General features: G+C 47.9%; 1 protein-coding gene across 3 annotated transcripts; it reads right to left on the reverse strand.

The window, feature by feature from the left end:
- Nucleotides 1–360: 360 nt before the first annotated feature.
- Nucleotides 361–12,806, reverse strand: LOC140418958 (uncharacterized). Of its 3 annotated transcripts, XR_011945441.1 has the most exons (4): nt 12,732–12,806; nt 10,443–11,585; nt 4,609–5,092; nt 361–1,729 (listed from the first exon to the last, which is right to left on the reverse strand). XR_011945441.1 is itself a non-coding variant. In XM_072502650.1 (3 exons), exon 2 carries the CDS (start codon nt 11,521–11,523, stop codon nt 10,486–10,488), a length of 1,038 nt encoding a protein of 345 aa, XP_072358751.1. In that variant the 5' UTR covers nt 11,524–11,585; nt 12,732–12,806; the 3' UTR covers nt 361–1,729; nt 10,443–10,485. The 3 variants fall into 3 exon arrangements, 2 of the variants coding, with proteins under 2 accessions (XP_072358751.1, XP_072358749.1); XM_072502650.1 differs by lacking the exon at nt 4,609–5,092; XM_072502648.1 differs by lacking the exons at nt 361–1,729; nt 4,609–5,092 and having other exon boundaries at nt 8,812–11,585.
- Between the last annotated feature and the right edge of the window lie 274 nt (nt 12,807–13,080).

Consider the following 13,080-nt stretch of genomic DNA (forward strand, 5'->3'; position numbering starts at 1 on the left):
CCTCTAGCGTAGTTACACCCCCCATGTTGCTCCCAGAAGTCAGCGAACTCTGGCTGACCTTGGCTTCCCCGTTTGCCCTCGGCCCCTCAGTGTGCGAGGTCCCCTCCTTCCTGCGCCCCTGTTCCCGCCATAATTACCATAGCGCGGGAGCAAAGCCCGCGTTGCCCACTCGGCCCCGCCCCTAATGGCGCAGTTCCCTTCTCCTTCCCCTTTCCTTCCCACCGGCGCCCACAGTTCCTCATCCTCCCCCCCCTCCCCCAACGAGGGGAAGAGAGAAAAGTTACAGAATTGAAAAACTAACAAATTGAAAAATCATTCCCCCCTTCCCCTTCCTCGCCCTTCCCCTTCCTCGCCCCACATAATCACCCCACCACTTTATCCCAGAAGCTCTTTCTCTCGCCAGACTATTCCAGCTTCTCGTCCACAATGAATGCCCACGCCTCTTCTGCCATCTCAAAGTATTGGTGCTTCCCTTAGTGTGTGACCCACAGTCTCGCCAGTTACAACATTCCAAATTTAACCTTCTTTTTGTGAAGCACCGCCTTAGCCCGATTGAAACTTGCCCTCCTTCTCGCCAGCTCCGCACTCCAATCCTGGTATACGCGGATCACCGTGTTCTCCCACCTACAGTTCCGAGTTTTCTTCGCCCATCCTAGGACCATCTCTGTCATTGTAGCGGTGAAACCTCACCACGATGGCTCGAGGTATTTCTCCAGCCTTTGGTCTTCGCGCCAGAACTCGATAAGCTCCCTCCACCTCCAAAGGCCTCCGATCCCATTAGCGAGTGAAGTATCGTGCTCACATATGCCCCGACGTCCGCCCCCTCTGCGCCTTCGGGAAGACCCGGGACTCTTAAATTCTTCCTCCTCGAATTATTCTCCAGGGCTTCCAACCTCTCCACACACCTTTTGTGCTGTGCCTCGTGCGTCTCTGTCTTCACCACCAGGCCCTGTATTTCATCTTCATTTTCAGCAGCCTTTGCCTTCACGACCCGAAGCTCCAGCTCCTGGGTCCTCTGTGCCTCCTTTAGCCCTTCAATCGCCTGTAGCATCGGGGCCAACACCTCCTTCTTCAGCTCTTCCACACAGCGCCGCAGGAACTCTTGTTGCTCCGGGCCCCATACCAAACGGCCACCTTCCGACGCCATCTTGCTTCGAGCTTCCCTTCCTTGCCCCTGCTCCAAAGGATCCACTGCAATCCGGCCGCTATCCTCTCCTTTTTCCATATATATCCGGGGGGGATTCCCTTCTATTTCACCGCACAGTGATTTTGGCTGTTAAAAATTGCCGTTGGGCTCCTATCAAGAGCCCAAAAGTCCGTTCCAACGGGAGCTGCCGAAACGTGCGACTTAGCTGGTCATCGCCGCACCCGGAAGCGTATCATTTGTACTGACCACCTTGATGTTGTTTGCCCTGAGACAATCCCCATTGAAGGTCTGCTTGGGGATTTTATAGTCATCCATGTGAGAGATATGGCCTGGCCGCTCAGTTGAATGTTCTGGAGGATGGTCTCCATGCTGTTGAGCCCAGCACGATGGGGAACCAGGTTGTTTTGAGATTTTTGTCCTGCTATTGAATTTTCATGATGGTCCTCAGAAGTCTTTGCTGGAAGAGTTCCAGAGCTGTAGCTCCTATAGCATCCCCAGGATTCTGCTCCACACAGCAGGGTGGGAAGGACAATGGCCTAGGAGATTTTGATTATAGTCCTCAGTTTAACGTCATGCTGCTTCCTGACACAAACAGAAATAACACAGTGAATTCAGAGCTCGATTACACAGGATATACAGCACAGCAACAGACCATTCAGCCCAACCAGTCCCTGCTGGAGTTTCTGTTCCACGCAAGCTCCTCCCATCTTTCCACATCTAAATCTTTCATTGTAATCCTCTAGTCCCTTCTCCCTCGTATGTTTGTCTAGTTTCCCCTTCAACACATCTGTACTATTCACTTCACCCACTCCATAAGACCAGAAGACCATAAGACATAGGAGTGGAAGTAAGGCCATTCGGCCCATCGAGTCCACTCCGCCATTCAATCATGGCTGATTTCAACTCCATTTACCCTGTGGTCGTGAGCTGATTCTCACCATTAGTAGAATGAATCCTGAGAGATAGGATTAACTGTCACATAGAAAGGCATCGACTAGTCAAGGATAGTCAGCATGGATTTGTTAACGGAATTTCTTGCCTCGCAAATTTGGTTGAATTCTTTGAGGAAGTGACAAGAAGTGTTGATAAAGGTAGTGCAGTAGATGTTGAGCACATAGATTTTAGAGAGGCGTTTGACAAAGTCCCACGTGGCAAAGGTGAAAGCCCGTAGGATACAGTGCAATGTGGCAAACTGGATAAAACATTGGCTCAGTAACAGGAAACAAAGGGTCATTGGCTGCCCTTGCAATTGGAAAAGTTGTTTCAAGTGCTGTGTCACAGGGCTCGGTGTTGGGACCATTACTGTGTGGGCTATATAATAATTTGGACGTGAACGTAGGGAGCAGGATTATGAAATTTGCAGATGACACAAAGATTGGCCGAATTCTGGACATTGTAGAGGATAGCTATCATTTCCAAAACAATGTAGGTGGATTGGTGGAGTGGGCAATAAAGTGGCAATAGGGAATTTAACACAGAAACGTGGGAGGTTATGCATTGAGAGATGTCAACCAGTTCTGGGGGGGTGCACAATAAATTAGATCCAGATCAAAACTGGGCATTCATGAGGTGCTGTGAGCCACCAGCAGCACAATACTTAAACACAATCTGTAAGCTCATAGGCCAGCATATCCCTCACTCTACCATTACCATCAAGCCAAGGGACCAACCCTGGTTCAACATGGAGTGGGGGAGAACATGTCAAGAGCAGCACCAGGTTTCCCTGAAACAGATTCCAATCTGGTGACCCTATAACAGGAGACTATAAACGTGTTAAACAGCAGAAGCAGCATGCTCTCGGCAGGGTTAAGCGATCTCACACACAGCGGTTCAGATCAAAGCTGCAGTCCTGCTACATCTCCATGGTGGTGAATAATTAAACAAATCACAGGAGGAGGCGGCTCCACAAACATCACTGTCCTCAGTGATTGGGGAGACAAGCACATCAGTACAAATTGAAACAAACTGAACTAATTTCAGTGCTGCCTCCACACGGCTGGTCGATTGCCGTCTTTTCCCAGAGATTTGATATGATTTAGGTGGTCCGCAGTGCAGAAGTTTGTAAGGATCCTTTCTTTGGATGTCCTTGTATCATTTGTACTGACCACCTTCATGTGACTCATCCCAGTGTGAGTGCGTTCATGTTCAATGAGATTCTGTGATCGTTTAAACAGCTTCCCACAGTGAGAACAACTTAACTGCCCCTCAGTGCGAACAACCTGGTGCTTGACCAGATCCCCAGTACAAATGACTGGGTTTTGTGTTTAGTGATCCTGGGTTTGTTACCAATACCTCCCCTGGATGCCAAAGCTCACTCAGACACACTGGAAGTGATGGGGAGCTGGGCCTTGGCTGTGAGAGTAACTGAAGGTGTGAGAACTGAAATAATCCCGAGTTAGAAAGGAGGAAAGGTCACAAAAATGCAGCAGCCAGTAACAGGACACCAATTAATCTCTTCTTATCCTGGCGAAATGAAGGTTTCAATAGTGTGTCTGAAACAATATTAGTTCACTTGACATATATTCAGAAGATTAAACTCCAGTCCAGTTATAGGGATTATTAACATCAGCAAAAACAAACTCCAACAGTCAGAATGAACATGGTTCAGTGCTGGATGTGATTAACAGCAGCAAGAACAGCAGAATCCAAGCCCTGCAGACATTTATCAACCTGTTGCTGCGTCAGATGAGCTGTCCGAGTAAATCCCTTCTCATACTCAGAGAAGGTGAACGGTCTCTCCCCGGTGTGCGTGTGCTGATGTGTCAGCAGGTGGGATGAGCGCGTGAATCCCTTCCCACAGTCAGAGCAGGTGAACGGCCTCTCCCCAGTGTGAACTCACTGATGTCTCAGCAGAACACTTGTGGTTTTAAAGCTCTTCTCACATTCAGAACATTTGAAAGGTTTCTTATCCGAGTGAACAAGTTGGTGTGATCGGAGGCTGGTTAAATAAATGAATCCCTTTCCACATAAGGAGCAGGTGAATGACCTCTCCCCAGTGTGAACTCGCTGGTGTTTCTCGAGGCCAGATAACTGAGTAAATCCCTTCCCACACACTGTACATCTGAACGGCCTCACCTCGTTGTGAACCCGCTGGTGTATCAGCAGATCACTTGTGGTTTTATAACTCTTCTCGCATTCAGTACATTTGAAAGGTCTGTTATCACTGTGAACCAGTCTGTGAGTAGCGAGGTGGGATGATCGTGTGAATCCTTTCCCACACACAGAGCAGGTGAATGGTCTCTCCCCAGTGTGAGTGCGTTCGTGTTCAATGAGATTCTGTGATCGTTTGAATAGCTTCCCACAGTGAGAGCAGCTGAACTGTCTCTCAGTGCGAACAACCTGGTGCTTGACCATGTCCTCGGAGCTTTTAGAGTTATCACAGTCTGACTGGTTAAACAGCCTCTCATCAATGTGAACTTGCTGATGTGTCAGCAGGTGGGATGACTGAATGACTCCCTTACCACACACCGAGCAGGTGAATGGCCTCTCTCCAGTGTGACTGCGTCGATGCATTTCCAGCAGGGATGGGTAATTGAATCCCTTCCCACAATCCCCACATTTCCACAGTTTCTCCATTGTGTACGAGTCCTGGTGTCTCTCCAGACTGGATGATCAATTGAAGCCTCGTCCACACACAGAACACGTGTACAGTTTCTCCCCGTTATGAATGATGTGCTGTTTTTTCAGGCTGTGTAACTGGTTAAAGTCTTTCCACATTCAGTTCACTGGAACACTCTCACTCGGGTGTGTGTTGTGTGGGTCTCGGTGCTTTTCCAGTCACACTGATGTTTGAAATTTTTTCCCACTGACAGAACCAAAAAAAATTTCTCCTTCCACATTCAAGGACCGATGATATTCAGGTCCTGATGAATTAAGTGACTCTGTCAGATCTTGATGTGATGTTTGGTCTGAGTTCCCCATCTGCAAATCAACGTCCTCTTGTACCTTGTAAAAGACATTGACAGTGTCAGTGTTACCATTAGTACAGGATAGAAAATCAGAACAGCCAATTCCAGTTTCTATGGGGTTTTTCTCTTGTTTCCCCAAACTTGTGGTCCAATCAAACCTCCTTCTCAACTACACCAGAATGTCGTTCCCAGTGTCTATGGGACATTCTGCACCCTGAGGTGGCCACCAGTGTGGAAGGTCTCAAGTGTTCCGGTAGACACCGCACCCTCCCTCTCCAGGACTACCGGGGATTGACAAGACCACAGAAGAGGGGCCAACAGCTGGAGTTACCCCTTGCCGATCTACAGGCTGCTGCTTTAACCAGGCCCAAGAGCAGGTCCAGGAGCCGATCCTCTGACTTACCCAGCCCCCTCCACACTGGGCAGTGATTGGGAGCGTGGAGTTGTAGTGCAAACCAAATGGCGAAGCAATTCCTTCAGGTAACGAGACGGAGACTGCGACCTCTCACTGAATATAAATATATGGTCCAAAGACTCCTCTGGGCGGCGAGTAACAGGCGCAGCCCGAGAGCGGGGCATTGATTTTGTGTTGTCCCGGTCTGGGGGAAATAAAGACCCGGAGCTGGAATCGCAGGACTTGCAGAGTCTGATTCTGGATTTGAGGCCCTCACCAGGTGTTTAGAAACCCTCCCTCTCCAGATCCGGCTCCATCGTTCCGTCAGAGTTTCCGCATCCTTCCCGCTGCAGAGGCGACAAATGAGCGACTCTCCTCGTCGCCATTACTCGCACTGCGCATGCTCCCATACTGGTCACTACTGCGCCTGCGCAGCATATTCCTCTGATGTGGATGGGGGACATTCACTACCGCGGGAATGCTGGGTAAATACAGCCCCATCGAAAATCCTAATTAGTGACTCGTGATCTTTTTTGCTGTGATGTGGATATTGGGGGGGAATGTGCACAGACCATTCATTATCCATCAGAAAGATGGAGTAGGAATTGGTGGAGAATTTCAAATGCCCTAAAGTTTTCCAACACGACAGCAGAATCCAATAGCTCCAGTCAAATGTAAACTCAAAATGTGGGATGGCTGAGTGAAGTACTTCGGTGGCACAGCACCAGAGGCTCAAGTTCAATTCCGGCCTTGGGAGACTGTTTACACTTTCTCCCCATGTCTGCGTGCGTTTCCTCTAGGTGCTCTGGTTTGCTCCCACAATCCAAAGATGTGCAGGTTAAGTGGATCGGCTATACTAAATTGCCACTTCGTGTCCACAGATGTGGGGTGGCACAGTGGGCTAGAGACACGAGTTCAACTCCACCTTATCATCATATCATAGAAGTTACAGTGCAGGAGGCCATTCGGCCCATTGAGTCTGCACCGGCCCTTGGAAAGAACACCCTACTTAAGCTCATGCCTCCACCCTATTCCTGTAACCCCACCGAACTGTTTTTGATTCTGCAGTTATTGCTGCTGTTAATCACATCCATGCCGGACCCATGTTTATTCCAATATTTATTTCTGATGTAAATCAGCCCTAGTTGGATGCAGTTTGTGCCCTATAGCATTATAGCATCTCATTTATGTATGAATAGACCATCATGTCTGAAAAGCTTGTTTTAAATCACTCCTAAACTGTATTAACTGAAGATGAGCAATAAACAAATCACAGTCCAATCCTGCAGCTCTATATTGACAGGAGAAAGTATGTTCTGTAACTCGAGGATGAGGCTACATCCAGGATTTTGACCCAGCGACAGTGAAGGAACATTAATATATTTCCAAGTCAGGAGTAACTTGGAAGGGAACCTCCAGGTGGTGGTGTGTCGATGTATCTGCTGCTCTTGTCCTTCTGGATGGTAGAGGTTGAGTTTGGAAGGTGCTGCCTAAATGAACCTGGGTGAGTTATCGTGCATCTTGTAGCTGGTACACACTGCTGCTACTGTTCGCCGGTGTAGTGAGATTGAATGTTTGTGGATGGGGTGCCAATCAAATGGGCTTGTTTTTTCTGGATGTTGTCAAGCTTCTTGAATGTTGTTGGAGCTGCACTCATCCAGGCAAGTGGGGAATATTCCATCATGCTCCTGACCTGTGCCTTGCAAATGGTGGACTGGCTTTGGTGAGTTACGTGCCGCAGGATTCCTGGCCTCCGACCTGCTCTGGTAGCCACAATATTTATATGGCTAGTCCAGTTCATTTTCTGGTCAGTGCTAACCCCCAGGATGTTGATTGTGGGAGGTTCAGCGATGGTAATGCCATTGAATGTTAAGGGTCAATCATTAGATCCTCTCTCGTTAGAGACGGTCATTGCCTGGCACTTGTGTGGCGTGAAGGTAACTTGCCACGTTCAGCTCAAGCCTGGATATTGCCCAGGTCTTGCTGCATTTGGACATGGATTGTGTTATAACCCCAATGGAGGGCCCGGGACAGGACCATACAATTTCCCATGACCTCCCCAGAATAGGAACTGCCCCTTTAAGGGAGGGGGGCTTCCCCTTAGCAGGGAGAGCCCCATCTCACATAAAATCCTCGTCTGGGGACAATCAAGGAAGGAGATTCTTTGGGGAGTGAAGGAGTTTGGATTTGTATCGTAATAAACCTTATTCATTACTTTCTACCTATCATCTCTGTGTCCTGCTGTCTGCAAATTCGACAGATTGCGTCAGTGTCTGAGGAGCCGTGAATGGTGCTGAACATTATTTAGTCACATGCAAACATCCCCAATTCTTTAAAAAAATTTTTTTAGAGTACCCAATTAATTTTTTCCAATTAATGGGCCATTTTGTGTGGCCAATCCACCTAGCCTGCACATCTTTTGGGTTGTGGGGGCGAAACCCACGGAAAATTTGGGGAGAATGTGCAAACTCCACACGAACAGTGACCCAGGGCCAGGATCGAACCTGGGACCTTGGCACCGTGAGAAGCAGTGTTAACATCCCCAATTCTGAAGTTATGAGGGAAGGCAGGTCATTGATAAAGATTTTGGGCCTAGGACTCTGCCATGAGAAACTCCTGCAGTGATGTCCTGGAACTGAGATAATTGACATTCAACAAACACGACCATCTTTTTTTGTGCAAGTTATGACCAGCGGAGTTTCCCCCGATTCCCATTGACACCAGTTTTGCTCGGATTCCCTGATGCAATACTTGGTTAAATGCTGGCTTGGTTTAAATAACAGTCACTCTCAGATTACCTTTGGAGTTCAGCTCTTTTGACCATGTTTGAACCAAGGCTGTAATGAGATCAGGAGCTAAGTGACCCTGCCAGAACCCAAACTGGCATCAATGATAATAATCTAATAATAATCTTTATTAGTGTCACAATTAGGCTTACAGTAACACTGCAGTGAAATTATTTTGAAAAGTCCCGAGTCTCCATACTCCGGCGCCTGTTCGGGTACACTGCGGGAGAATTCAGAATGTCCAATTCACCTACCAAGCACGTCTTTCGGGACTTCTGGGAGGAAACCGGAGACTCAATGTGCAGACTCCGCACAGACATGACCCAAGAGCAGGTTATTGCTGGGCAAGTGCCACTTGATAGCACTGTTGATGGCCTCTCCATCACCTTACTGATGATTGAGAGAAGACTGATGAGGCAGTGTTGGGCTGGGTTTGATTTGTCCTGCTCTTTGTGTACAGGACATACCTGGGTAATTTTCCACACTGCTGGGTAGTCAGTAATTTACAAAGATTCCCGATAGCTTCCTTGCATTTGCACTCCATGTCTACATTAATAAACTGAGGACCCCATTAGCTTTTTTTTTAAAACAGCTTGATCAACAGTTTAATCACCCAATTGTCGACATTTACCACCCTTCACCCCCACCACCGCTGGGATATTTGATTCTACACTGTTTAAAATTGCACCGTTGACGGAGAGGTTTAGAGAGGGAATTTCACAGTTTCCGGCCTTGGCCCTACACTGATGGTGGAATAATTAAAATGGGGAATGCTAAATAGGCCAGAGTGAGCAGAGTGCAGATATCTCAGAGGGTTGTAAAACTGGAGATTACAGAGATAGGGAGGGATGAGGCCATGAAGGGATTTGCAAACAAGGATGAGGATGTGAATTTTAAAATCAAGACTGTCCTACATAAGGAGCCAGTGTAGGTCAGTGAGCACAGGGGTGATGGGTGAACAGGACTACTTGGTGTGAGAAAGCCCACAGTCAGCAGAGTTTGGGATGATCTCACGTTTCCATGGGGGTGAATGTGAGAGGCTGGTCAGTACTGTATTGGAATCATCAAGTCTAAAGATAACAGGGGCATGGATGAGGGTTTCAGCATCAGATGAGCTGGGGTGGGGATGGACACAGGTGACATTATGGAGATTGAAATATCTGGTATTAGTGATGGTGTGGAGATGGGGTCAGAAACTCATCTTGGGGTCAAATCTGACACAGAGATTGTGCAGAGTGTGGTTCAGCCTCAGACAGTTCCCAGGGAGAGGGATGGACTCGGTGGTTAGGGAATGGAATTTCTAATGGTGACTGAAGACAATGGCTTTGATATTCCCAAATTTTTAATTGGAGGAAATTTCTGCCCATCCAGCACTGGATGTGGGATAAGCAGTTTGATAATTTAGTAACAGTGGAGGAATGGAGAGGGATGGTGGTGAGGTCGAGCTGGGTGATGTCAGTGTACATGTGAAATATAACATGGTGCTTTGGGATGATGTCACCGAGTGGCAGCGTGTAGATGAGAAATAGGAGGGGCTGAGGATAGATCCTTGGGGGACACCGAGTACAGGGACTTGGAGAGAAAAGGGAGAATGGAGATGGAACGGTAGGTTGCCAGGATGATGGGGGTCAAAGGTTTTTTTCCCCGGTTGAATGAGAGTGAATTTAATGGTGGGAGGGACAGAACCAGAAGAGACAGAGCCATTAACAATATCAGATAATGTGGGGAGTTGAGTGATCAGTAATTTAGTGGGAAAATGGTAAAGGGAGAATCCGGAAGGTCTCATGGACAGGATGATCAATGAGAAGGTTTGACAGGAGAGAAACTGGAGAAAGATGTGAGTTCAGATCATGGACAAGGGGGACTTTAGAGACAGTTTGGTCCAGTGGGCTAGTGGGAGGGAGGGAAGCAGCAGATTGGATTGTCTCAATCTTAATGATAAATAAGCTCCATGAGTTCCTCACTTGTTGTCAGAGGTGAAAATGGAGACGACATGGGGAGGGGAGAACCCTTCAAAAGGAGAACACTTCAGATATTAAAAATACACGATACAGCATGTTTAACACATAGATGGCATATTTGATTTTTGTCCAGGATATTTGTCTCTATGACTGGTCTGAAATGTATTAACATCAGCAGAAACAGATTACAATGAAAGGGCTCAGTTCTCAATGTGAGTAACAACAAAATCCAATCACTGTAGTTACCAGTGAACTCGCTGGTGTCTCAGCAGGGCGGATGACGAGAAAATCACTTCCAACACGAGGAACAGGTAAACTGTCTCTCCCCGGTGTGAACTTGTTGGTGTGTCAGCAGGTTGGATGACTGAATGAATCTCTTCCCACAATCAGAGCAGATGAACAGCCTCTCCCCAGTGTGAACTCGCTGGTGTCTTAGCAGAGCGGATGACTGAGTGAATCTCTTTCCACACTTGTAGCAGATGAATGGCCTCTCCCCAGTGTGAGTGCGCTGGTGTACAGTGAGATGAGACGATCGTCTGAACCCAGTCCCGCAGTGAGAGCACCTGAACGGTTTCTCATCAGTGTGAACCTGTTGATGGGAGACCAGTTCCTGCGAGGTTTTAAAACACTTCCTGCAGTCCAGACATTTAAAAGGTCTCTCGTCAGTATGAACTCTTTGGTGTACCATCAGGTGTGATGAATTAATGAATCCCTTCCCACACTCGAAGCAGATGAACGGTCTCTGTCTAGTGTGAACCTGCTGGTGTGTCAGCAGGGTGGATTGGTGAGAGAATCTCTTCCCACACTCAGAGCAGGTAAATGGCTTCTCCCTGGTGTGTATTCGCTGGTGTGTCAGCAGGGTGGATGACTGACTGAATCCCATCCCACACACAGAACAGGTGAATGGTTTCTCCCCAGTGTGTATTCGCTGATGTTTCTGCAGGGTGGATGACTGAGTAAATCTCTTCCCACAGTCAGAGCAGGTGAATGGCTTCTCCCCACTGTGTGTGCGCTGGTGTGTCAGCAGGATGGATGACTTAGTAAATCCCCTCCCACAGTCCGAGCAGGTGAATGGCCTCTCCCCGGTGTGACCACGCTGATGAATTTCCAGCTCTGATGGGTAATTGAATCCTTTCCCACAGTCCTCACATTTCCACGGCTTCTCCCCATCATGCCTACATTTATGTTTTGAAAGGCCAGATGATCGATTGAACCCTCGTCCACACACAGAACACGTGTACGGTTTCTCCTCACTGTGAATGGTGCTTTTTTCTTCCATCTTCAAAACACGATGATATTCAGGTTGCAATAGATTGGGCGCGTCCATGAGATCCTGCTATGATCTTTAGTTTCAGTTTCCTGACTGCAAATCCTCCCCTTTCTAATATCCTGTGATACAGATTTCAAAAAGAAAAAAGGAAGTGAGAGAGAGCCCACAGAAACACAAAGGCAAGTTGTAAAATTCTGCTGAATGAATCTGGTAATTTGTGAGGTCGGCACGAGGAAAGTGACTGTGAAAATTGCCTCATTGTCATAAAAATCAGGCTGGTTTACTAATGTTGTTCACGGAATGGATCCCACCACTCAATCTTGGATCACACATAATCTAGCATTGACAGAAGGGGGTGAGAGGAAGAGACAGGGAGTGGGAGGGGTGCAAGAAACAGAGGGTGAAAGAGAGGGATTTTCTACATCTACAGCTTCACCAAAACTCTGACAGAATCTTCTAATCCATCAACCTCCACTGCCTGGATGCACCCGGGTAGGAGGTGCAAGTGAAGATCATCAGCTCCTAGTTCATCTCCAACTCACACACACTGTGCTGGCTTGTCTGACATCAAGTGCTGCAGGAGCAGAAATTTCCAGCCTTTAAACATTGGAAAAGCTGAAGCCATGCTCTCCAGTCACCATCACAAATTTCCCTCTCTAACCCCTAACTCCATCCCTCTACTTGTTAACTGTCTGAGGCTGAAGGACATATTTTGACCACATATCCACATCATCACCAAGACCACCTATTTCCACCTCAGTTACATTGCCCGGCTCCACTTTAGTGTCAGTTTATCTGCTGGAGAAACCATCATCTTTTCCTTTTGGTTTTATAGACAGATTTATTCTGTTAAAGACACAATATGAATACAAATGATTGTCATTGACCTCATATCATTGTTCGGCGTTATCGATAACAAATTGGAGGCGAAAGAGTGAAGCAGTTTAATGAACAATTTGTTCACGCTCTGTTACTGGGTAAATTTGAAAAATATTGCCCCTAACAAAGATGGCGGGTGCGCTTGCGCCCTCGCTGTCAGTATCTTCAATAAAGATGGGAATCGCGCCGCCCTGCTACCAGTGCCCCCGACAAAGATGGCGTTTGGAACTGAGGCCTTGCTCTGTGCAAAGGGCGGGGGGGGGCCATCCCGGATATCAGTAGGTTATTTTTCATGAGTTTGCGGTTCATATAACATGTTTACAAAGCTTCTCCACACACACCCCGCCCGCTTGATCCATAGCTCCCCCCGGTTCCGCCGTACCCACCTCTGCGGATTATCGTACCGAGAAAGAACGGTCTGTGCGCCGCCATTAATCACGCTGCGCATGCCTCTAATCACTGCGCATGCCTCACACGCCCGAGCCCAGCCCGGCCCTCGCTCACTCGGATTGGTTGGAGGACCAGTCACTCCCGCTCAGTCCTCCAGTCCCGCCTCCTCTTTCCCTATTGGCCCGGATATGCCGTCAATCATTCCCTGGATATTGTGAGGTTCCAGGTTCGTGACTATCCGCCGCTTCCTCTTCTCTCCACAAACAACCTCACAGAGACCAGGGGGGAGATACTGACCCAGTGACAATGTCACTGCATTAGTCACCCAGAGAGACAGGAGAATGT

Source organism: Scyliorhinus torazame, chromosome 5 (genome assembly GCF_047496885.1).
Source record: "Scyliorhinus torazame isolate Kashiwa2021f chromosome 5, sScyTor2.1, whole genome shotgun sequence".
Lineage (NCBI taxonomy): Eukaryota > Metazoa > Chordata > Chondrichthyes > Carcharhiniformes > Scyliorhinidae > Scyliorhinus > Scyliorhinus torazame.

Excerpts from the sequence above, each read along its gene's own strand:
- LOC140418958 (XM_072502650.1), bottom strand. The coding sequence starts at position 11,523 with ATGGACGCGCCCAATCTATTGCAACCTGAATATCATCGTGTTTTGAAG.